Here is a 21,148-nt window from a genome sequence, read left to right on the forward strand (position 1 = left end):
CTTCCCACCTACACACCCAACCTTGTCGGAAATGAGTCGTATTTTGGCCGCTTATTGACGGCGATTGATCAGGCCGCATACTTCTGTTCTCACCGTTTATCGTTGTTACGGTACTTGACTAATACTTACGACAAAGCACTTCCCGTTGTCACGTGCTGGTAGGCTCTGACCGTTGTAACAGACTACCTGGCTTGTTAGTAACAATAATAATATTATCGTTACTGCCGGTCGCGCACATGATAGGGCGTCCTGGTCGATGTAATTGGGCCTGTGGGATCCCTGGGTTTTTCGTCGCCCGGTTAGTTGTCGAGCTTCACATCGCTGCTGTTGCTCTCTGTCTTGTTGTCTGGGTCCCCGCGGCCTATATGTGGCGTCCCATCGTCTCTGGTTCAACGGTTACAACAAGCGCACTGCCACTAACTGCCCTTGGCTTCTAATCGTGATCGCCTCGCCTACCAAACTCGATCCTGAGCCTTAAGGGATGCCTCTGAGAATAAAATCGCAGCGATCGGAATACTCCCCAGATGAAGTAAAGCAGTACCTTCTCCGGATTTCCTTCCAAGTGACAGATGGGAGCCCATTCTCTCCCGACTCTCCCCTTCCAGAGCCTACGCTTGGAACTCTGAGTCGAATCATGCTCTATCATCTAACTAGCATCCCGTTTGAGAACACCTCCATTCACTGTATGTCCCGCCAGAGAACCGAGTTGCCCGTGAATTCATCTAAATACTTCCGCGGGAATCGCTAGATGAGTCACAACATGCCGTGGACGTGTCTCCGAAAGGTGCATTCCATCGGTTCGTATCCCTGGGGAAGGGGGGTTATTGCATGCAACACGGCACAGTGCTACTTCATATCCTTCGTGCCCTGGGATATAACACGTTAGTCTATCATTTTTTTCTGCTCAAGCACGAGATCGAACACACTCTCCATAGCTTTCCATGCGCCGCCCGCGTTTACATACAAAATGACCAGATGAGAGAGCCGAACCACATGGCTCTCATAGTCTCACTACCCACTCACCTTGACAGCTCTAGTTCGCTCTACCTCGTCGATACCGGATTTGGTGGCCCTAACATCGTCCGCCCGCTCCTCCTCAGGGACGGACATATTGAGAGCGGGATGGGGGAGAAGAGCACAGGGTTATTCGGACCAGGCATGTCGGATCATCCTTTGAGGAAGCTGAAGATGGTCACCTAGATGAAGAATGGGGGGCATTGCAAGTCCTTTGGACATTGCAATCGAGACAACTTCAATTTGCCTCAGCGGGAGATGGAGGGTGGAGAAATGGGTATGCGATAATGCCATCAGAGTGTGTTCAAGAAGATTTCAATGTTCGTGGTCTCTGCTCTATCTAGGCTATTATTTGATGGTGTTTTTTAAGGCAATGAATTTTGTCACATTTAACAATCCAGAAAGTCGCTTCGTTAAAGAGGTCATTATTGCTCAATTCTTCCTCTCTCCGTCCTCTTCTTCATGGTCCCCGTCTCCAAGTCAACACCCAGACCTCTACCCTGTCGACCCTACACGCATCGGCCGGCATATCATATTCGGAAGCCGATACAGTATTCGCACTGGAACATCTCAGAGCCGTAATGATATCGTGCCCGAGTTTGCTTCCGAAATGGAACGGATTCGGGCCATTGCAGGTGTTGTTGGAAGCCTCTGCGATGCACCACCTAATAAGGAGGCCAAGTCATTGGCGGGGAGCTCGAGGACGAAGAGTGGCGAGGAGAGACCGCTCCCAAACTGGGCCGATGGGGAGGTTCCAGATTGGGCGAAGGCGGCAAGGGAGGCCATAAGGGGTCGCCAGCCTGAGCTAAAATGAGAATCGGGGCTGCATTTCTAACGATGCGGAACAAAACTTATATGTGGCTTGTTTTGTATCGTGCTAGAGTGTTCGCGTGAGACCTGCACCCGGGTGCAAGACACCTTACGCATCGCACCAAGAACTTGATGTACCTATCATCAGGCAGCAGAATTTACAATGTGCATTTGGTATGCGATTTCAAGGATTCACTCACGCTATTCACTGCAATGCTATGGGAAGTGCTGGAGAACAAGCCAGTGGACTAGAAGAGTTCATAAGTGGCCAAATAACCAAAGTAGAATGGGGCGGAAAACAGTGGGAGGGATATGGTGATACTGACGTTAGGCAACGTGGGTCACAAACAGGATGACGCGACAACACCGACGCGACGCATCCCGTCCGTTTACTCGTTGTAGAATACATCAAGGGTAGCCGCACGAATACTGTTGCGTAGTCATGCAACTGCAGGGTAACAAGTCAGAAAGTCAGATTGCCATCATCGTGGTCTATCTAATGTTACGAAGTTATAGAGGCTGGAGTCCTGCCTACTTCATGGCAGCAGCAGTACGTGAGAAAAAAGTGAAATACGTAATTTCGTCGTCAGAAACTTACGTAATTACGCGACACGCCGATTACCTGCCAAACTTTCGATCGTTGCCTTCAATTCATCTCCCTCATTGGTCGGCCATACTCCGTAGCGAGCCCTACCCCTTTTCCCCCACGACTCAATTGCCCTATGCACAGTCATATTTGAGAGAAATTGCAGAAGGCAAAAGCAAAGTCGACACTGCTCACTTTAAAACTACGACCACTGGAAGGTTCCATGTCATCAGCCATGATACCGACGTTCTCTACCGTAGTAGCGTCAATCGCCAATAATGTGAGGTCCGTCCACTGCGTCGGGGCGATGAGCAAAGAGCCTGACATGATTATGAAATGAGTTACCGAAAAGAATTTCTGCATTTGCATGTTGTCTTTTGCTTGTTGCATACTTTGCAGACATTACATACTTTGCACGCTTCACACACTGTGGCAACTTCCCATAGTTCCCAGGTTAATGTTGGGTGGGGTTAACTAATTTTTTTCTGGGTTGGGGAGATTTGAAGAAATTAATAGCCAGATAGTGATGGAGCACAGCCATACTACAAATTCCGGAAAAGGTGATTGGACTTGTGTTTCAGTGTTGAGCACAGGTCACATTGTCCGAAATCCGAGGGTCCCATCTGTCAGCTGAAGCTGAGAACTCATCTCATTTCGCGGAATAGCCACACTCTGTAGCATGTGACTTTCTGTATTGAACCCACATGTGACTTGGATCGGAAGCAATTTATTTGTTATTGAAAATGGAAAGTGTGGGAACTATGGGAAGTTGCCACAGTGTGTGAAGCGTGCAAAGTATGTAATGTCTGCAAAGTATGCAACAAGCAAAAGACAGCATGCAAATGCAGAAATTCTTTTCGGTAACTCATTTCATACATGATACATAGGCGACAGCGTCTTCGACCGCATTTCCTTTCATTGGAGATTGAGTGTATCAGTCCCCATATGAACGGTAGAGAACGTTGGTATCATGGCTGATGACATGGGACCTTCCAATGGTCGTCTAACCATTGTGTATTTCATTGGCCAAGTTACGACGTTGAGAAACAGGTTGGGCGCAAGTTCGGCCTAAATGTCGGGTCGATAGCGATAAAGTGACTTTTCTTCTGCATGCAACTTCTCTCAAATATAACTGTGTAGGAAAAATACATCCTCCAGCGCAATCTCTAACTATGCTTTCGCTACCGCGCACTGCAGTGTAAATTAGGTTGTTCTGAATTCACAGTTCGCGATGCGATTGCTTGAGGAATGGGAAGCCCAGGCAGGGTCTCAGCCGATGGGAACGTTGATAACAAGGCGAGAAGAGCAGCGGGTTGTGCCAGTGTTCCCTAGTTACAAGAATCCATCTGGTTGAGTTGCATTGGCTCTTTGACCATCAGGGGCGCGGTTCCCCTCCTGAACAGCCATGGCCTCGCCTCGGATCGGGGTGGGCTTAGCGACCTCTCGAAAAATGGTTGATAAGCCACTTTTTCCGATAGTTCTTTTCCTTTTCCTTTTCCTTTCCCCTTTTCTCAGAATCCTTTAAGAGGGGAGAGAGACGAGACCAATGACAGGGTTAATCTCGTCAGAGAGCGAAGCTCCCTCTCGATGTCAACAAGTTTGGACTGATCATACTGGGGCAAGGTCAAGGATAGGAAAGTTTCAATGGGACTTGACACGCGTGAGATAGATCTTCGAGAACACATTCTCATCTCATTTCGAGGGGGCCAGTACAGTATTGAGAAGTATAGACGGGTCTTCCTGGACGCAGCTGGTAGATGAACCGGGCCGGTTTTGTAAGGAGCTATCAGCTCCCGGAGTGAGGGGTAGCTTGGGACTCAGGCTAGGATTGGGAGGGACTCGAGGAGCAAGAGATACTGCATCGATGTTGGATTCCATAGCTACTGCGGGTGGTGTTGGAGAACAGTGCATAAGGGTGCCGTGAGGCACTAGCTTGCGACGGGGACTCAGCCGTTCAGGTTGACACCTATTGCTAATGGCCATCGAAAGAAAGGAGATTGCCATTCAATTCGAGCTACCCCTAGTTCACGGCGCTGCGACTTCTGCCTCCTTTCTTCCCAACCAGAAGGCCGTCTAACTATACGATGAGTAGTCTGGTTTCTGTTGCAGGCAGCTCTATTCAGCTAGTCCTAAATGCTTATTACCTGGTCAAGACAAACAGGGATAGATGTCACAAGCTTGTTGAGAGGTGCGAGTCACTCGTAGCGATGCTTCAGCAAGTTGTGGACCAAAGGGGTGAAGATATTTACGACCGAGACAGAATTGAGAGGTTACAAGAGTAAGCGTTCGTGGAGTGTGCGTATTTCACCAGAGCCGACTTTATTGCCTTCTGGGTTTAGAGCCTTTGAGCATATAGCTATCGTCATTGTTCAAGTTGGGACTCGAAGCTGGATGCAGGTAATACTTATGGTTTCGCTGGTTGGACTTCTGCACCAACCTACACGAGCCTTTCTAGGCGTATCTTCAATCGGATGGAGACAATGTTATTTTAGAAGGATGCCACCGTCGTATATCTGACCTGATTTCCCTTTTCAACGTAAGGAGGCATCCCGTGATGTTTCTGTATGCTCATTTATCATTCTCAATAGCTAAGAGAACTCATCGATGTCGGGAACAATCAAGCGGCCCACAATCGAGCTCAAGTGGCTGTTAGCAAACAAAATGAGGAAGAACTTTCAAGATTGAAATCGGTGAACGGAGATATCGTTCGTCAACTCAAAGCCCAGCAGTATTTGCTGAAGAAACTCGCGAAGAAGCTGAGTGCAAGTCAATCCAGCCTCTTGATAAATTTCTCGTCATGTACATTTTGTTCGTTCAGCTGTCGACGGTTGACACCGAAGGGGACGTCGGGCCCCAAGAAATAAGCCTGCCTGCATCGAGCATTCCCGAACTTATACCGCAGCCTCCAAGCGCAATAACTCCTGTGTCACTGAATCCAGAGGCCCGTTCTATACGCGAGGGTTCCACCGTGAATTGGAAAAGGAAGTCCAGCAAACCTAAAACATTCCCCCAGTACATCCTGCAAAAAATCACGTGTTTGACGAATATGAAAATGATGATATTTTTTGAATCCGCCAATTACAACATTGCGACATGAAGGAAATGAATAGGATGCAAGCGTGAAGACGCACGGGCAGGTGCCCGGGCGCCTTGGGGCATTTAAGGGAAGGGAAAAGAAAGTTGCATACAGTAAGAAGAAAATAGTGGATGAAGATTGCTGAGGCCGGAATAACTATTCATATAGATGAATTGGTTTGAGGTTTCCAGTGATGGTGGTTTGGCTTAGCGGCTATCGCCGTCTTCTCTTCAATTCTGTGTTTAGAGGGTTCTGGTTCAAATCCTATGTGATACTGTCTCTTTTCTTTTTTTTGTTTCTCCCTTAGAAAACTTTTAAGATGAAAACTTCCAAAAGGGGTGATCAATGTGTACATTGGGCAGCTGCTTTTGACTTCGTGATCAACCCCGGATCCGTGGCTAAAATTAACCCTTTATATATTACTTTTAAGGCCGAGTACATGTGAGGTCTACTTGGTCTAGTGGGTTATAGCGCTGTTTATAGACCCCTCTGCTTGTGTGGGTTCGATTCATTCTTGGTGGGGTTTTTTTTGCCAGAGTTACAAGGATGACTTCAATGTATATATAATAGCGATAAGCAATGCTACACTAACTACACTAAACAAACCCGATGCCGAGCATGTTCTACAATACACAAGCGTTGTGATGGTAATTAATAATCTTGGTTTTGTCATTGGGTTGGGTTGGGGAATGACAGGGAGGGGACGACGTGAAATGAATAATTATTACATAATAACGTCACATGTAGGCAATGGACCATCATTTTTTGTTCGGCCCTGATCACGTGTATATTTCCTTTTGCGCTCATCTCAGGGGGTTTTGTAGATTTTCTATTTTTGAACTATTTTTGCTTTCGGCACATGATCTTTGCAGGACGTACTGGGGGAATGTTTTAGGGTTAGTAGGAAGTCCCGTAGCTGGAGCACTGCTTCCGTAGTTTCTTCTGCAACACCTAGCAGCACGACGAGCTCGTGTTTCGCAGGTGGCGACCCACATAAAAAGTCTTTTTATCGCCCACCTTCTTCAGATCTGAGCATAAGAGCAGAGTACGGCTCGGAAATTCGGTCTGATGCTGAGGGTTGCCCCGCTCAAGTGACTCGGGCGGCGCAGGCTACGCCCAAACCCCAACCAAAGCTCTTGTCCGATTATCCTCCTGATGAAGTCTTGTTAAGTCCTTCTTTACCGGTGGGGACCGCTCAATTGAGTGGAGACGCCAGTGATCTTCCTGGAGAAGTCGAGGTTCATTTCATACCTGAAGTCACCGAAAGTGGCGTGTTGATCGGTCAGGCCGGTGTGTCCCCCCACTCCGCTTCTCTTCTAAATGATCATTCTGACCCTTCCCGGCATCGGTCAGGTCTTCTCGGTCGTACAAATGTAAATACACTGCGAAGTTGGACAGATACACCAGAACTCGTTTCGCAGACAATACGCCCTGAGCCAGGAACCATTGTGCTGCGACTCCTCCCACAACTGACCCTTACTTGATCCTACCCTCCCCTCTACTCAAACCCGCATCTGATTTTCCAACTTCTCCCAGTGGATCCGGGTCAACTCCATTAAATGGGAAGTGCCCACCACCACAGCCGAGCAGCAATCCATTTTTGCATCGTGTGTACCTCATCAAGTCGCACGCACCCATCTTGCTCGCTCTGCTGACTCACCATGGAAATACTATCCATCGCGCTCTCTTTCGTACGTCTGATCCTTACGAAATCATGTGGACACCAAAAATAATTTGTTCTTTATTGCAGCGTGGTCTCCCGATGGTACGGTTCGGCAGCTCAAGGGCAAGCTCATCCATCTTCTGCGGCGCACCACCTCCGCCTCTCCATCACCAAGCAGTACATCCAGTCCACGCCGCCTATTCCGATCGTTATCTCATCATTCACCCCGGTCACATGGTGTTGAAGTCGACCCAGAGAGTATCCGTTTCGCTGTGGTAGGCAGCCTTTGCAGTGGAACCCTGAAGGGATCGGAGAAATTGGGGTCGACAGAGCTTGCGGATGGCGGAGATAAACAAACTGGAGATACAGTTGGGCTGGTGCCTGGAAGGTATCTGAGAGCAGAGGTCTCTTCCAAGCATTGAAAGCGCATTCTGGTTTTAATTCTCTGCAAACCACTCTCGTCACGATCAATGCCATGGACTTACGTTCCTAACTCGGGCCCACAATATAAACTCTATGTAAGTGTGCTGCTTCATAGTCCTCAACTACCTCCTGACACTACTCCTAAATTGACTTATCCCACTATAACGTGCGACGTTACGGTGTGGCCCGTTCGTGGAATGTCCAACATCGTGGTGTTTTTGTAGCGTATACATTAAATTGTAAACCCATATACAATTACTTAATACGAGTGATATTGATTACCGTCCTCGTCAGCTATTTACGCGTTTCATAGCAGCCCACCATTTCCGAAGCTCACGGTGCTGTAATGTATTCGTCAGAGTGCACCCTGTCGTGTGACTGCCATGAATACCGGTTGATGAGAGTCAAGGTGATGTATCTGACGCTCGTGGTGCGTCCAAAGGCACTTGAGCGCAATGACAGCCATCATCCTTCGATACTTTATCAAAAAAGCATAACACTTAGGATGTCCCCTAAGTCAGTTACTTCCATCACGACACCGTCGAAGCCTAGTAATTCTGTTCAATCTGGCAATTAGGATGGGGGGAATACCAAGATTTTGCAAGCACACAACTCAACTCGTGAGCCCGCTTGGAAGTGTCGGACCGTTAGGGACATCCGCTGCTCGATCAAGCACCATCGATGGGGGTTCTTGATGGCTAGAGGTTTGTAGCAATGGCCCCACAGTGTCTATCTAAACAAGTGATGTGTATACATAAGTGCTGGAGCAGATCATCGAGCTGATGCTTACCCGGGACCCTAACCGTGCTATGTTTGGCGCTGAAACATAATTGTTTTGCCATTGCTTTTTCCGACAACGTTGGGGAAAGTACGACATACCTCTGTCTGGATCTGAACCATTGACATGTATTTCCCAGGGACATCGTTTATAGCGTTGAAACAGGAATGAGCCAGGCTAGATGTCCAAGCATGTTCGGTACAATGCACCCGCATTCGAGTGAGAAGGGCTTATACATACAAGATTTGAGTGCAATATGATCTTGCGCACTTTATGAGATGTCCCTGACAACAGAACATCCATCCCATACTGGAAATAGTTGTAGAAATCTGCAAATTTACCAAGGCGTTAGGGACTGTGCAGGTGATAGGGTTGGTTCGACACACATGCTTCATCAGGCTCTTGTAGCCCTTTACCGGAATGGATTGTCATCCTGTCATCCTCCTTGTAGAAAACGCGTAACGGTGACCCAAGATCGCATATGAGGTCTTCTGAGGTTGTGTGTCCAATTCGAATATGGACGGACGGAGGTGGATCCTGAGAAATGCTATGGAAGTAAAGTGCCACCCCTTTCCGTGGCTATCATAGAAATGTTAATGCTCTGGCATGGAGGCGCAAAACCACCGCGGCTCACCTCAGCTATGACAGTGCGTACCTCCCCTTCCATGGACGGACATTCCAAAACTTCACCAAGGGCATCGTACGCGTCCTTTACTCTCTGGCAAACGGCGACTCGTTTCACCTCGGCGTTTCTATCTACAGACCCTTTTCCAGAAGGAGGTGTCGTTGACATAGCACCTAAGGGAGGTGAAGAGGGATGGTGTAGATGAGAGTATGGTAGTGGTGAGCCACCATCCTCGTCAAATGAGAACCAGATACCGGGGAAGGAAAGTGTGTCGCCTTGATATGTTGGACCAAATATTTTGTTCACGCCCGATTTACGAAGGACTGTGGTTGGTGAGGATAATATCAAGGATTCGTGTGATCCACCACCACCCGGTGAATCCGCACGATTTACAGGGCTTTCGGAACGTCCATGAGGAGAATATCTGAGTGTTAGGTTTGCTGGAGAAGAGCTGTTGGGAAGGTGTCGAAGGCGACGAATTGAGATCGTATGCAGGCGCTGGGCGCGCGGCGAGAACAACAAATCAATATGCGGCCTCAAATGAAGCAATATGGGAGATATGGCAGGCTGCGTGGTGTCAAACTTCACGTCGACATGTGGGTAGCGTGTCCTATCCTCTCGCAAGAGATCGAGGACGGTCCATAAAGAGGCCCCTGTAAAGGTTGCGACTGCGAATCAGGCTCTGGGATACGCGACCAAATTGAAACGAACAGTGTACCTAACTCGAAGATCCCTACACCTTGCCCTGGCCGTATGTCCAGATCAAGGAAACTCATGCAGGCAACTAGCAGCGGGCAGATGCCAAGCGCGATTTGCCTGGGAAGGAAATTTCCGGAATCAAGCATCTTGCCCAATTTCAGGCTCAACCTCCAGCCCAGGAGGATAGGTAGAAATCCCGATTCTGTGTCATAGAGGATGCTTGGGGAATGTCTCCATTCGGTAATCACATCCTTAACCGCAGAACTAATTAGTTGCGAGCGCTTGATATAGCAAGTTCATTGGTGAGGCATAGCATAGCATGCAAAGTACATAAGGACAGGCTACTATTGTGCTCCGTGGGGACACCGAATGCGAGGGAGAGGCATGAGGAGGGACGAATGGGGTGCAAAGTCATTGGAATCGGTGAAATGGGAAGGATTCAATGAATACAACGTAAAATCCGCCCTTACTCGCGTTTTAATGCGTACGACGAGCCTCGGTAATGATGTTGGAAAGTTCGTCAAGTTTTCTCTTGGCACGAGCGAGCGTCCCGAGCTATCAGAATCCATGTATTAGAGTGTCAGTTGTGTTAACGGCGAACAGGTGGAACATTCAACAGAGCTGGAGACATACCCTCTTCTTTGCCAGCTTTTTCGCCTTCTTATCCTATAAAACAGCAAAGAGTGATTGGTATTGGCGAATTTTTCGCACCACATTGCCGTTCTGCTGACCTTGCTGATTCGCAACAACTCCATCACACGACGTTCATAAGGAGAGAATCCACAAACTTCGCGGGTAATAGAGTTAACAAGTTTAGCCCTCTCGGAACGACTCCTGGCAGGCTTTGACTTCTTCGGGATGGGGGTGGTGGCATGCCCTTTGTTAACCCCGACGATAAGATCTACATGACAGATGGATTATCATCATCAGCCAAAGACCATACTTATTACTCGGAATGTGCACTGACTTGTGCGGACCATTGTCGAGATGTTGAGACTTGGAGTTCGGAAGAAATGAGAGTTGAATCACGGGAGATGCCGTCAGAACTATACAGCTCCATTTTGCGCCGAGTCACCATCACGAGAGATGAGTCTAAAATCGTAGACTGTCTCATGAGGATTCTCATCGTTGCTGCTTATCGTCAAGATACGCGGAGATGTCCCCCAAATCCTTATTGTTGGGACACAAATTGAGGTCAGAGGCGTCGTCGGCCGTTTCAAAGGTTCTCATCATTAGAACATGAGTTTAAGTTAGGAACATCGTGGATTGTTTCGCAGATGGCTGGCTCGGCTTCCGGTAGCGTTAGCGCATCATCCATACATGACTACAAATGGCTCGCCAGTGTCTGTCGTAGTGGCGTAGGTCCATACTGTGGATTAGCGGAGCTGGAAATGGAATCCTCTGGACTTCGCTCAGGACTTGCTTGTGAATCAAATGGGCCAAACCTCCTTGATATGGTGCCCAGAAGTTGCTGCAAACCGGCAGACAACTCATTCCATAGTAGACTCAAAGTTACGCTCATGCATGCCCAATAATTCTCCTGGACTGGCCCCAAGGATATCAGTTGGCATTCATTAAATGTAACCGTGTGTCGTTGGTCGTTATAAAGTCTATGAAGATGGATTATAGTACACGCTGCTCCAGATGGTTGGAAGGCACTTACTGGTACTGTACGATGGCATGCTAGACATAGGACCATCTGAGCAGGGATGTGAATTCTAAGGCAGGGTGTGATATTATCGTTGTAGGAGTCATTACTACAATCGCGTTCAGCTGGGGTTTCTGAACTTATGTATGATGGTATATAGAGAGAAACATTTTACATCAAGAATGGCGTGTGATTGTGGGTAAGGCATATGGGTCAAAAGGACTCTGGTTGGAGGACCTCCTACAAGGAAGAACTCATTTGATGCTCTGACCGAGTGAGCCTTGTAGGCGTGAGAACTCAACGAATAATCGCCTCGATCGACACTTCGGATGGACACGCAGAAGCGCAAGGTAGCAGGGCATGAGTTAACGGCAAATGTTCAAGTACATGAGGCGAACACACCAGATGCGCCATCGCCGCAAACGGCAACAGTACCACCAAAGTTATATCCCTTCTCGCCAGCTATATTGTGCATTCTCGCGCTTTCATCAATGCTTGGCACACTTGCAAGGCTAGGTCTCGACGCCTTGACTTCCTACGAAGGACAAAGCGTCTTCCCACTGGCTTGGGTGCAAGCCACCGGCTGCCTGGTCATGGGATTCGCAGTTGGTCTTCGCGAACCGATAACCCAATTGTACGTGCACGCATCGATAGATACACAGTTACGAATGAATGATGCTCAGATTATTGTGTTTCATAGTTCCCCATCGTTGTACACTGCTATCACAACTGGTTGGTTAATATCTCGTGTCTGTCCACCAAGATGAACAGGAACGATCCCCCCTGTTAGGTTTTTGCGGGTCATTGACAACGTTCTCATCTTGGAACTTAGATATGTTCTTGGCCTTCTCGAATGCTTCTGGGGCTCGACGAATCTGGCTTTATGATGTAGGGTTTGACTTACCTTGTCTGGCTCCGAATCTCTCCAATTATGTTCTATCCTTAGGCTGTCGACGGATTATCCCATCTCTTCGTTACCTTTTCGGTATCACTTTCCTCCCTTGCACTTGGTCTCCATCTCGCGAAATTGGTTCTTCCTTTCCTCCCTGTCAAGATCACGCCCCTTAGCCCATTGATCCAATACATTATATCCGCTCTATCAATAGTGTCCTACATCTTAACGATCCCACTCTACTTTATCTTATCACACGCCTTCCGACCTCAAGCGACTTCTGCCTTGCTCTTTGCTTTTCCAGGAACCCTCACCCGGTATATCCTTTCGGTAACACTTAATCCCCGGATACCCTCATTCCCGCTAGGAACGTTTGCCGCAAACATATTCGCCACGGCTCTCATTGGCGCCTTTCATACTCTTCAACATCGTGACAATCCCTTAATCTCGCATGTCTCCTGCGAAATCCTGAAGGGTTTGAGTGACGGTTACTGCGGGTGCTTGAGCACCGTGAGCACCTTTGCAGTTGAGGTGAGAGCGTTAAAGAGGAAGGCCTGGGTGTATGCAGCAGCTAGTCTCATAGTTGCGCAAATATCCCTTGTTCTTATCGCAGGCGTTCCCCGGTGGAGCGGTGTCACCAAGGAAAGCAGCATGTGCTCGTACGAGTAGTCTCCTCCGTCTCATCTTGCATGTAAATCCATGTCAATCCAAGGAGAACGTTCGGGCTATTTCAGGCTAAGATCAATGCGACGGGTGTGTCCGCTTTTGATTCTCGAGCTCCTAGTCGGAATTGCACACCTGAGGAATCTGAATCTCGTCCGCTTGCCACCGTAATGGTATTCCCAATTGTCCTCGGCGGAGGGTCAAACCGCCTTGATCTCCCGGCTGGACGAAGTGTGAAAGCCAACGTAGTGGTGGCCAGACACATGATTGGAGCCGTTATATGGAGAATATGAATGGCTGTGTCGAAGAACACTGTGTGTCATGGCGTGCGACAATAGGAACGGTGATGACACTGTATCGCCTGGGTGGAATAATGGAACTTCATTTCGTGCCATCATTTACACAGCGCCCAGTTTCCGGATTCATTAAGCTCGGGAATGCTTGAGAACGTGAATTGAATCGGGGATTTTCTTGTGGCCGAACGAGCTCGACAACGTGGCCATCCGTGACACCTTATAGCTTATTAAGCGGTCCCCCCTCGGCCCGTGTCCCAACTTGTCTTCAGTGGGAAATACAATCCCGAGGAACTTCATGTTCTGTCTGTAGCGATATGCATGCCGTGGCCAAAGTGTCATCACGGTCACAATCAAGATCACTCACTTTCAGCGGACGCATTGACGAAGTATCTACGTTCAGTCCGAGAAGCTGGAATCTGGACAGCCCAGCCAATGCTCACATCGTAATCTTTCTTGGGGGATTATCCATTTCACAAGCTATGAACACTGCAATTTTTGTACAACTAGCACATGTTCTCCAATGGGTGGGTAAAAGGCTCCCCGTAGTGTAACACATGCATCGGAGCAGTGGGCTTTTAGCTCTATGGCGCCGAATAGAGACAAGGACACATTGCTACCTCATCTGTGGATACTGACTGGGCCATCCTCCAATAGTAGACTAAGACCCACTGACATGAACGCGAAAGCCATCAAAACAGCGTAAACAAGCCGTCCGCCAAGGACGTTTTGTCAACGGAAACGGCAAAAAGCGCCGTCGCACCAGCTGGGCCGATTGCGCGCATCAGTGAAGCAGCCGTTTGAGCTAATCCATTTGTGCATCCTAGAAGCGATTTCGATGGCGCGGCATTCGTGATCATGACAAATATACAACCTTTGTGTGGGCGACACAATTGTAAGCCACCGGAATAAGGGGGAACGATTGGAGAAACTCACCATATGCAATAGTCACCACCGTGAAACAAGTAATCTGAAGCGCAACAACAGCCCATACCATCCATCGTACCTCAGGCTGTTCCTGTGCTAATCTTGCGACAGAATTGATCACAGGGAAGCACGCGAAGTTGATAAGAAAGGATACCATGGCCAGTGAAAACGTCCTCTTCACTCCAAACTTGCCTTGAAGCTTCGATGACAGTAACAGCAATACCAGTGCAGAACCTATACCCTGAGCACCAAGAATCTTCCCAATAGCGTCCGGGCCCAGACCAAGACCACCAAGCTCAATCGGCGTGGAGAGGAAAAGAGGTTGCAAGACGGAATAACCGATATTGACAAGGGCAAGCATGCAATAATTCACGACCGTAATAAGCACCCGCGGAGTAAAGACGGAACGAAATGATTGATGGACATGGAACGACTCGGAGTGGGGGAGTAACGGACGGGATTCAGGATCGGACACAGCTCTGCGGCTGCGGTACAATGCCTTGATTGTGTGCGGATTGGGATGCGTCTGATGCGGACACTTATTGATTAATATCATGTGCACATCGAATGATCGCAAGGCGCACCTCCTGGAAAAACATGGCTGTTATAACCGCACCGATGGCAGGGAATATAGCAGCCACGATGCAAGGCAACAGATACGGATTTGCGAGCCAAAAAGCAGTGTCAAACGTACCTGGGTATCTGTTGGCTGGATTCGACAGATACCCTCCGATAAGGGGGCTGGAAAGGAGATTAGCCTGTTGTTCAATACCGAGGAGATGTTAGCAATCACCCTATTGTTTCCCCAAGCGGCCAACAAAGAGGCATGTATTTGAAAGCAAGCGCAACGTTCGTGGAGTCCGAAATCTCTCCGATAGCGCTCTTGATAACTCCAATATTCCCGTTCGTCAGGCCAGCGAGACATCGGCTGAAGACGAGCATTGCGAAGGCTTGGAGAAGCCAAAACTTGTGATCGAGATCACCACTCCACAAAGACCAACAAGAATAACGGGTTTCCGGCCAACAATATCCGAGAGTCGTCCCCAGTGCAGGACACACAGGCATTCGACGAAGAAGAAGCTTGATTCCTGATAGCAAGGTTATCAAACCCTGTAGAGTTTACGAGAATAACTTCATACAATTATCCCCACGTAGTAGCCGACTCTCTTGGGATCCCCTCCAGTAATTGGAAGTGACTTTACGAGCTGCGGAGACACGATTAACGGCTGATGATGAAGATCTAGCTTCAATGAATAAATCACCTCATTCACGAATGGATAAATAACCGAATTTGCCACGGGCCTGAAGGGAAAGTCAGTCAAGGCTAATGTACCATGGAACTATGAAGCACATACTCTGATAATTGAAGAAACCATAAGACGGCAACTTGTCGCCTAATTGCGTTATCGGCGACAAGATGCTAAATTTCAAGTTCCAACAAGCTGGATTTATGAGGGAAACTCACTTTGGTAGAGGTGTGGGAAATGGAGACGACATTGGGCTTCACGTCCAGCAGCTACCTGTTTTTTGTGGGTGGGAACGGAAGTCTTACTGGCAGGACAAGCGGTTCGAAAAGGGACATTAGATATCCTATGGAAGAAGAAACCAAGGTGAATCCCGCGCTGAAAAAATCATGGCACAATCCGTGAGATCGCCCGGTGGTTAGCAACCGATCGCCAGGGAACGAATGCACAACCCAAGAGATGGGTACAAAAGCCTCGCAAGCTAGTACTGTATTTTGGATAAAAATTCGTAATACACAAAATTGCAGGAACCTCTAACAAGCGTCAACAAAGCAGCGGCATTTGACGTTTGGACTTGTCGTGCCGCCGTGCCTGTGCAGCCAGATGATGGATTTTGCAGGTGAATGATGCACTTGACGGTACACTTTCGACTTGTCCGGTGCTTCGCCAGAACCGCCAGACGTCGTAAGACTGGTATATATATGTAGACAAATCTCATGGGATTTATATCCTTGTACCCCTGTTCAGCCACCAGTATCCTGCGTTCAAGTATGTAGCATACGTGAGCCACGCGCAGTAAGGGGCTGGAAGCATCAATTAATGCCTCAGTACGTTCAGACTAGCTGCTTGAGGAAAGAACAAACCCAAAAACCATGTTGATTTTCCGTTGGTGATGCGTGCCAGCTCAGCCTTTTATGTTTAGTCTCTTTATGCCAAGCCATTTGCACTCGGAAACTACTCACCGTAAGTTTGCAAGTGGTGCCTAGCAACGCAAAGAGGTCAAGCAGCGCGCATCCCTTCTATGAAGCCAAATCGGTCACTAATTGTCGAGATACGTGGTAGCTTGTTGCCAAGTACCTTTTTATACACGAAAAATAAAGGTGTCCAGGCCAAATTAAGTGCCAATTGCGCTGCGCAACGGATCGCGTGTTAAAAGAGTCGGGTTTGCTTCGAGCGGTCTCACCATAATAAAGCTTGAGGCAATCCTGTCCCAAACCCCTGATTTGACGTGCCAAATGGGGCGGAAAAGTTATCTATCGAAGAAAATGCACACACCTTTTCGATTGATCGTCGTTTAGGGTGATAGCAGCCAGATGAGAAGCATATCCCATGGCTAAGCGGGTACGAGCGTCAGGGAATGTCCCTAGCCCGCCTTGATGGAAGGAATAAAAGTGGGACTCAACACATGTACAAAATTGGCCAAATGATAGGGAAAACCTGTTTTGGCAGCCTTCCCCATGGGGCCTTCAATCTGTCATACCACCTGCTCTTTACCACCCTACGAGTTGGGTAACCGCTAAGAAGTCCAAGCGGGAGCTTCAGTAAAATGGGAGGCAAGCTAAAGGAGTCCATGCGTTGGAGATGGGACCAATGAGTGCGAGTTACAGTTATAAACGCAACGAACCGCAGCCACATTACTAGTGACGACATCAGATTGTGCTGGATCGACCGACGATCGATCATTCGTGTAATTGTGGTTATGTAGGTAAGTGCGAGGGTTATCAACGCCAACAGCCAGGCCTCGCTGTGCCCAAGTGTAATGACTTGGCTTTGCAGACTCCACTGTGTGGAGACGGCGACCGATTATACAGATGTGATTTTGACAAATTAGTCGTCGTCAGTTATCTACACGAACTCCCCGGTTCTATGTGATGGAAAAGTAAGATATATAGCCCTCTGAGATTCTGCAGGGAGCGCAGGAAACGAGAACTCCAACTAGTGGACAGCTGAGACAAATCCTCTCTCAGGAGTTTGTCTGATTCAATTAAAGTTCATCCATATTAGTAGAGCTTTGAGTCGGGCCGACTTGCACTAGCTAAGGAACAACCCTTCACCATGGGCCCGCGGGATGAGCAAGTAACGGGTCATAACAGAAAATTCAATGATTTTGATTTTGCCTGCTGAGCGAGAATCTGGGCCGGAGGGTCTCGATGTGTGCTTCCAATGCAGCCCTGGCGATGACATAGAGGCTGGACTCCTGCCCAGCATCAAATTCAAACGGACGCCTCCACGGATCACGGCTTCCTATTTCGGATATCACCGAATCTTGCTCGTGACGCTTTTCATCTCCCCCCGACGACACAACGGCCACCTTTCAGGCAAAGCCTACTCACATCTGCTCTTCTACTACTTAGGCGACAGCCATGGAGGAACCTATGGTAGATGCGTTTTTGGATATGGATATGGCTCAGGAGGACGTCCTCTGGTACGAGACCTCCTTTGTTGAGCATAAAATGGATGACTCTGTGCAATATCCTCCCTCTCATCCCGTTGAGGTCGAGATGGTTGCATTTGGAACTGAAATTATTGATTATGATATGATGGATGAGGCCGCGGAGGCCATGGAGGCCCCTATCACATCTCTCCCAGACGAGGCCATGAACTCGGATGTCCCTATCTCTTCTCCTGAAGGACGCACGGTATCCCATACAGTTGCAGAAGAATCCCATCCCCCAGTGGCCATCTCATCAGCACCGAATATCAATCCGGATGCTCAGGGCGACCCGAATGTTCCCTTAGTATCGCTACATCTATCAGTCGATCCGTCCGTGAACCCCGCCCAAGTCCTGACTAATGCTGCTCATATTACGCCACCTGCTGAAGAGAATCAAGATCCCATTGAAGAACAGGCTTCGCACGTTGGACCTGCCAGCGAACCCACTGTTGTCGGAGTACCTGACTCGTCTCGCCCCGTGTCACCGAATATTGAACTCCCCGCCACTCCCCCAGCCGTATCTGCAGAAGATCTAAGCCACTCCCATTCGGATGACCAAGATGACCGTGATTCTGAGAATCCTTCCCAACCTGGCGAAAACGAAGAAGCTGACAATGAGGCAACGGATGCGAATCCAGAAGCCACCCAGCGCGAGGATGCACCATCCGTTGCCGGAGCGGTTCCTGAACCTTATGATGAACATGCTATTCCTGAGACAGAACCGATAGAGAACATCCCCTCAGTGCTGGTGAAGGCACTTACATCATCTACTCTGCCCTCGTTCTACCTGTTTTCTGTCTCCCAACAGCTTGATGACTCAGGAGGAGGCGAGACTCCGCCCGTCTTGCACCATGAATACAAACATCTTTTTGCTGAGCCAATTGAGCACATCTTCAATCTTCTGCGTACTATGTCTGTGGAATTGGAACTTATGCCCCACGGCGAACTTTCTCTTACGTCGGAGGCTTTGGACTTGACTATAACAGAGGTGAGAGCTACCTTGCTATTCTTACGCGAGCGATGGATTGCTTACGCATATCCTTAGGATAATGTGTACTCCAGGGAAATCTCTTTGAACGACCTTTACTCTTTACAACTTGGATGTGAGATCGACGGCCCCCTCATTGTTCGATTGGACCAGATCGGGTCTAGGTTCATCATGCGGTATAATGCCATCGTCAACGAGATGGCTAAAGTGGTCAAAGAAGAAAGTGACCATGAAGAACAGGGGCAGGGCGAGCAAGAAAAGGAGGATGATGAAGGTTCGTGATCATATTGCTTCCTTATGGCTTGTATTGATCCACCTGTTGGTAGATCATCGAGAAGTCGTGGCAATACCCGACGAAGTGACAGCGGCTCTGCTTGCCGCAGAGGAAGAAACGGACGAAAAACCAGAATCTCATTTATCCGAGCCCACTGGAGAAGACGATCAAGCCTCACAAGAAGCTAAGCTACTTGAGCAAGCCAATACCAGTAAATTGGATCCTGACGCGGTTAAGGTTGAAGAGGTTGAACGCGGCTCTCCTCTCGAGCAGTTCGATGGCCATAGGGATGGTGAGACCGGAACACTTCCCTCTAAATATGAGGAGGAAGGCCATAACTCAAGTTCTACGGATGACTATAACCCTGATCACACAAAAGCAGTGCTGAGCGAGTCACGTCAAGGAACTACACACAGAGAGGAAGGCGAACAAGAAGGTAGGTCCTGCACCACTTCTCCCCTTTTCTCATTCTGATATACAATTGCTGCAGAAACACAAGAAGAGACCTACGCTGAGGAAGTACAGGAATATGATACCCAAGAATATGAGGAGACGCATGATCCGTCGTCACATCCACCAGGTACGCTTCGCTTCTATCTATTGTTTCTTCCCTAGTCTAACAGCATGATTCAGATGAGGCCGACGAAGGGGCGGATGCCCAAACTCAAGATGTGAATCCTGCTGCTGATGTTCCTGATCTGGCCCACGAAGGTTTGGTTCCTGTTGATTGAAGTGTGGTTCTTGGTATTTATGATATAATCCAGACGAACATCCTGAAGCCTCTCCGGCGGAAGTAGCATCGTCACATACCATGGTTTCGTCGAGGCGCGCGTCGCCGGGAATTCATGAGACAGATCGGGAAGAGGCTGACCCCGCTTCGCCGCAGTCCCACTCGCCCCGAACCACCTCGCCACCTCAAGAAGGGGGCCTGGAAGAGTCAGAACCCGGTGAAGCTAAGTCTGAAAGATACCCTGAAGGTTGGTCCGAACAGCCAGAAGAGTACGCGGAGGGCGAAGAAGGTTATGATGAGTACCCTGATGAAGATTATCAAGATGACGGCGCACAGTACGAAGACGGAGCAGAGGAGACGCATTTCCTTGCCCTCCCGCAGGCTGTGAATGAATATGGCGAGGATGGGCAAGATGAATATGGCATCGTAACTAATGACAACTCAGTTGTCCCATCCGGAGAAGTTCATGACGTGCCACCTGTGGCATCCGAGCTGGATGAGCACGAAGGGGACACGTCTTTGGAGTCTGTTGTCATATCAACGTCCAATGACACAATAAAAGTTCCCCTTGGACGCTCGATGTCGCTGTCGAGTTCCAAGCGAAGCTTCGACTCCCGTGTTGACGATGAGGACGTTGATGCAGCGAATAGCCAGATTCCACATCAAGGTACTACTCACTTGTGGATTCAACACAATTTTTAGCTGACTTCGACTGTTTCGTAGTTGAACGCAAACGTATTCGGGTGGAGTAGGTCTGCCGGGTACCAGTAACTTTCCTCTGCCAAGCGGTGGGGTCCCGTCACTCTGCCACCATCCCTTACACCAGCCTTTTCAATCGGTCGATCCACACTGAGTCTGGTGCCACCCTTGTGCAAGCCTAACTTATTCTTTCACTAGCATTTTCTCCTCAATGAATGAAACGGTAGGTTCGCGTTGGGATTGCTGACTTATTTTCCTCCCACCTAGGTCCCCGTTCAAGTATAAACCTACCGACGATGATACTAATATTGCTGACACAACGCATTTCACCCTTCTCCATGTTCTCCATGCTTATGCAGCCGATAATCCAAAGATGAATGACCCGCCATCTTATGTCCTGATCTTGCGGTCGGATTATTTGTGGTCAAGTTTCTGGGGGCTTCTTTTTTTCTGCCATTACCACTCGCTATCGACCACCTCATCTTGTTATCTTGCATTTAGTTCAACTTTCGAATAGCTTTGCCAATTTCGTCGGGCTCAAGTTGTTCATAGCCTCTTTCAGCTCATTACAATTTAGTCGGTATTTCCCGGTTCGACTCGAGCGTTTCGCTCGCTTACACTCATCTCGCTGAGGGCGACGTTGACGTCCGACGCTAAAAACTGTGTGGGTGATTTTTTGAGG

At 48.6% G+C, this 21,148-nt stretch overlaps 9 protein-coding genes across 9 annotated transcripts; 4 read left to right on the top strand and 5 right to left on the bottom strand.

Annotated features, from left to right (window-relative positions):
- The first annotated feature begins 160 nt into the window (after nucleotides 1-160).
- On the top strand, nucleotides 161-2,014 carry EI90DRAFT_3049316 (uncharacterized protein). The gene is given in 6 exon segments (XM_039059683.1): nucleotides 161-683; nucleotides 749-881; nucleotides 936-1,080; nucleotides 1,119-1,334; nucleotides 1,385-1,933; nucleotides 1,949-2,014. The coding sequence occupies 5 exon segments, from the start codon at nucleotides 482-484 to the stop codon at nucleotides 1,826-1,828; spliced, it is 1,140 nt and encodes a 379-aa protein (XP_038918483.1). The 5' UTR covers nucleotides 161-481; the 3' UTR covers nucleotides 1,829-1,933; nucleotides 1,949-2,014.
- A 2,284-nt stretch (nucleotides 2,015-4,298) lies between these two features.
- On the top strand, nucleotides 4,299-5,305 carry EI90DRAFT_394816 (uncharacterized protein). The gene is made up of 4 exons (XM_039067568.1): nucleotides 4,299-4,688; nucleotides 4,750-4,807; nucleotides 4,866-4,946; nucleotides 4,999-5,305. Exons 1-4 carry the CDS (start codon nucleotides 4,495-4,497, stop codon nucleotides 5,272-5,274), a joined length of 609 nt encoding a protein of 202 aa, XP_038918484.1. The 5' UTR covers nucleotides 4,299-4,494; the 3' UTR covers nucleotides 5,275-5,305.
- Nucleotides 5,306-7,307: 2,002 nt separating this feature from the next.
- Nucleotides 7,308-7,855, bottom strand: EI90DRAFT_3049321 (uncharacterized protein; the record flags this gene model as incomplete). The annotated part of the gene is made up of 2 exons (XM_039059684.1): nucleotides 7,797-7,855; nucleotides 7,308-7,667 (listed from the first exon to the last, which is right to left on the bottom strand). A coding segment is annotated over exon 2 (209 nt), but the record flags the coding sequence as incomplete, so codon positions are not given.
- EI90DRAFT_3280162 (uncharacterized protein) lies at nucleotides 7,767-9,776 on the bottom strand. Its single transcript, XM_039066740.1, has 7 exons — nucleotides 9,694-9,776; nucleotides 8,985-9,628; nucleotides 8,737-8,929; nucleotides 8,591-8,679; nucleotides 8,363-8,527; nucleotides 8,191-8,305; nucleotides 7,767-8,129 (listed from the first exon to the last, which is right to left on the bottom strand). Exons 1-7 carry the CDS (start codon nucleotides 9,749-9,751, stop codon nucleotides 8,056-8,058), a joined length of 1,338 nt encoding a protein of 445 aa, XP_038918486.1. The 5' UTR covers nucleotides 9,752-9,776; the 3' UTR covers nucleotides 7,767-8,055.
- A 105-nt stretch (nucleotides 9,777-9,881) lies between these two features.
- Nucleotides 9,882-10,670, bottom strand: EI90DRAFT_3049326 (ribosomal protein L36e). The gene is made up of 4 exons (XM_039059685.1): nucleotides 10,642-10,670; nucleotides 10,406-10,575; nucleotides 10,308-10,340; nucleotides 9,882-10,229 (listed from the first exon to the last, which is right to left on the bottom strand). Exons 1-4 carry the CDS (start codon nucleotides 10,652-10,654, stop codon nucleotides 10,152-10,154), a joined length of 294 nt encoding a protein of 97 aa, XP_038918487.1. The 5' UTR covers nucleotides 10,655-10,670; the 3' UTR covers nucleotides 9,882-10,151.
- A 1,080-nt stretch (nucleotides 10,671-11,750) lies between these two features.
- On the top strand, nucleotides 11,751-13,031 carry EI90DRAFT_3049332 (CrcB-like protein-domain-containing protein). The gene is made up of 4 exons (XM_039059686.1): nucleotides 11,751-11,956; nucleotides 12,023-12,054; nucleotides 12,113-12,210; nucleotides 12,269-13,031. Exons 1-4 carry the CDS (start codon nucleotides 11,814-11,816, stop codon nucleotides 12,881-12,883), a joined length of 888 nt encoding a protein of 295 aa, XP_038918488.1. The 5' UTR covers nucleotides 11,751-11,813; the 3' UTR covers nucleotides 12,884-13,031.
- A 702-nt stretch (nucleotides 13,032-13,733) lies between these two features.
- Nucleotides 13,734-15,793, bottom strand: EI90DRAFT_3049337 (major facilitator superfamily domain-containing protein). The gene is made up of 10 exons (XM_039059687.1): nucleotides 15,563-15,793; nucleotides 15,453-15,491; nucleotides 15,360-15,399; nucleotides 15,237-15,302; nucleotides 15,084-15,185; nucleotides 14,891-15,063; nucleotides 14,682-14,838; nucleotides 14,107-14,623; nucleotides 13,897-14,044; nucleotides 13,734-13,831 (listed from the first exon to the last, which is right to left on the bottom strand). The coding sequence occupies exons 1-10, from the start codon at nucleotides 15,592-15,594 to the stop codon at nucleotides 13,792-13,794; spliced, it is 1,314 nt and encodes a 437-aa protein (XP_038918489.1). The 5' UTR covers nucleotides 15,595-15,793; the 3' UTR covers nucleotides 13,734-13,791.
- A 277-nt stretch (nucleotides 15,794-16,070) lies between these two features.
- Nucleotides 16,071-16,883, bottom strand: EI90DRAFT_2834824 (TspO/MBR-like protein; the record flags this gene model as incomplete). The annotated part of the gene is made up of 7 exons (XM_039053645.1): nucleotides 16,071-16,144; nucleotides 16,205-16,250; nucleotides 16,304-16,360; nucleotides 16,419-16,471; nucleotides 16,525-16,546; nucleotides 16,613-16,674; nucleotides 16,745-16,883. Coding segments are annotated over 7 exons (453 nt in total), but the record flags the coding sequence as incomplete, so codon positions are not given.
- An 821-nt stretch (nucleotides 16,884-17,704) lies between these two features.
- EI90DRAFT_3120953 (uncharacterized protein) lies at nucleotides 17,705-20,519 on the top strand (the record flags this gene model as incomplete). The annotated part of the gene is made up of 7 exons (XM_039063349.1): nucleotides 17,705-18,763; nucleotides 18,821-19,037; nucleotides 19,090-19,473; nucleotides 19,528-19,617; nucleotides 19,671-19,748; nucleotides 19,802-20,434; nucleotides 20,491-20,519. 7 exons carry the CDS (start codon nucleotides 17,705-17,707, stop codon nucleotides 20,517-20,519), a joined length of 2,490 nt encoding a protein of 829 aa, XP_038918491.1.
- Nucleotides 20,520-21,148: the final 629 nt, after the last annotated feature.

The sequence above is a fragment of the Cantharellus anzutake genome, assembly GCF_015039405.1.
Source record: "Cantharellus anzutake strain C23 chromosome Unknown EI90scaffold_14, whole genome shotgun sequence".
NCBI lineage: Eukaryota > Fungi > Basidiomycota > Agaricomycetes > Cantharellales > Hydnaceae > Cantharellus > Cantharellus anzutake.

What these genes read in the sequence shown, in the direction of transcription:
- EI90DRAFT_3049316 (XM_039059683.1), top strand. Translation starts at nt 482, where the DNA reads ATGCCTCTGAGAATAAAATCGCAGCGATCGGAATACTCCCCAGATGAA. An exon ending in TGAGAACACCTCCATTCACT is followed by an intron (nt 684 to 748) that starts GTATGTCCCGCC and finishes GGGAATCGCTAG; the next exon opens with ATGAGTCACAACATGCCGTG. An exon ending in GATTTGGTGGCCCTAACATC is followed by an intron (nt 1,081 to 1,118) that starts GTCCGCCCGCTC and finishes ACATATTGAGAG; the next exon opens with CGGGATGGGGGAGAAGAGCA.
- EI90DRAFT_394816 (XM_039067568.1), top strand. Translation starts at nt 4,495, where the DNA reads ATGAGTAGTCTGGTTTCTGTTGCAGGCAGCTCTATTCAGCTAGTCCTA. An exon ending in AGAATTGAGAGGTTACAAGA is followed by an intron (nt 4,689 to 4,749) that starts GTAAGCGTTCGT and finishes TTCTGGGTTTAG; the next exon opens with AGCCTTTGAGCATATAGCTA. An exon ending in GGACTCGAAGCTGGATGCAG is followed by an intron (nt 4,808 to 4,865) that starts GTAATACTTATG and finishes GAGCCTTTCTAG; the next exon opens with GCGTATCTTCAATCGGATGG.
- EI90DRAFT_3280162 (XM_039066740.1), bottom strand. Translation starts at nt 9,751, where the DNA reads ATGAGTTTCCTTGATCTGGACATACGGCCAGGGCAAGGTGTAGGGATC. An exon ending in ACAAGAGCCTGATGAAGCAT is followed by an intron (nt 8,680 to 8,736) that starts GTGTGTCGAACC and finishes GTAAATTTGCAG; the next exon opens with ATTTCTACAACTATTTCCAG. An exon ending in ACTTCCAAGCGGGCTCACGA is followed by an intron (nt 8,130 to 8,190) that starts GTTGAGTTGTGT and finishes CAGATTGAACAG; the next exon opens with AATTACTAGGCTTCGACGGT.
- EI90DRAFT_3049326 (XM_039059685.1), bottom strand. An exon ending in AGTTGTTGCGAATCAGCAAG is followed by an intron (nt 10,341 to 10,405) that starts GTCAGCAGAACG and finishes GCTGTTTTATAG; the next exon opens with GATAAGAAGGCGAAAAAGCT. An exon ending in AAAAGCTGGCAAAGAAGAGG is followed by an intron (nt 10,230 to 10,307) that starts GTATGTCTCCAG and finishes GGATTCTGATAG; the next exon opens with CTCGGGACGCTCGCTCGTGC.
- EI90DRAFT_3049332 (XM_039059686.1), top strand. Translation starts at nt 11,814, where the DNA reads ATGCTTGGCACACTTGCAAGGCTAGGTCTCGACGCCTTGACTTCCTAC. An exon ending in GTACACTGCTATCACAACTG is followed by an intron (nt 12,055 to 12,112) that starts GTTGGTTAATAT and finishes CCCCCCTGTTAG; the next exon opens with GTTTTTGCGGGTCATTGACA. An exon ending in GACGAATCTGGCTTTATGAT is followed by an intron (nt 12,211 to 12,268) that starts GTAGGGTTTGAC and finishes TTCTATCCTTAG; the next exon opens with GCTGTCGACGGATTATCCCA.
- EI90DRAFT_3049337 (XM_039059687.1), bottom strand. Translation starts at nt 15,594, where the DNA reads ATGTCGTCTCCATTTCCCACACCTCTACCAAA. An exon ending in GCTACTACGTGGGGATAATT is followed by an intron (nt 15,186 to 15,236) that starts GTATGAAGTTAT and finishes CCTTGCTATCAG; the next exon opens with GAATCAAGCTTCTTCTTCGT. An exon ending in CCGCTTGGGGAAACAATAGG is followed by an intron (nt 14,839 to 14,890) that starts GTGATTGCTAAC and finishes TCTCCTTTCCAG; the next exon opens with CCCCCTTATCGGAGGGTATC.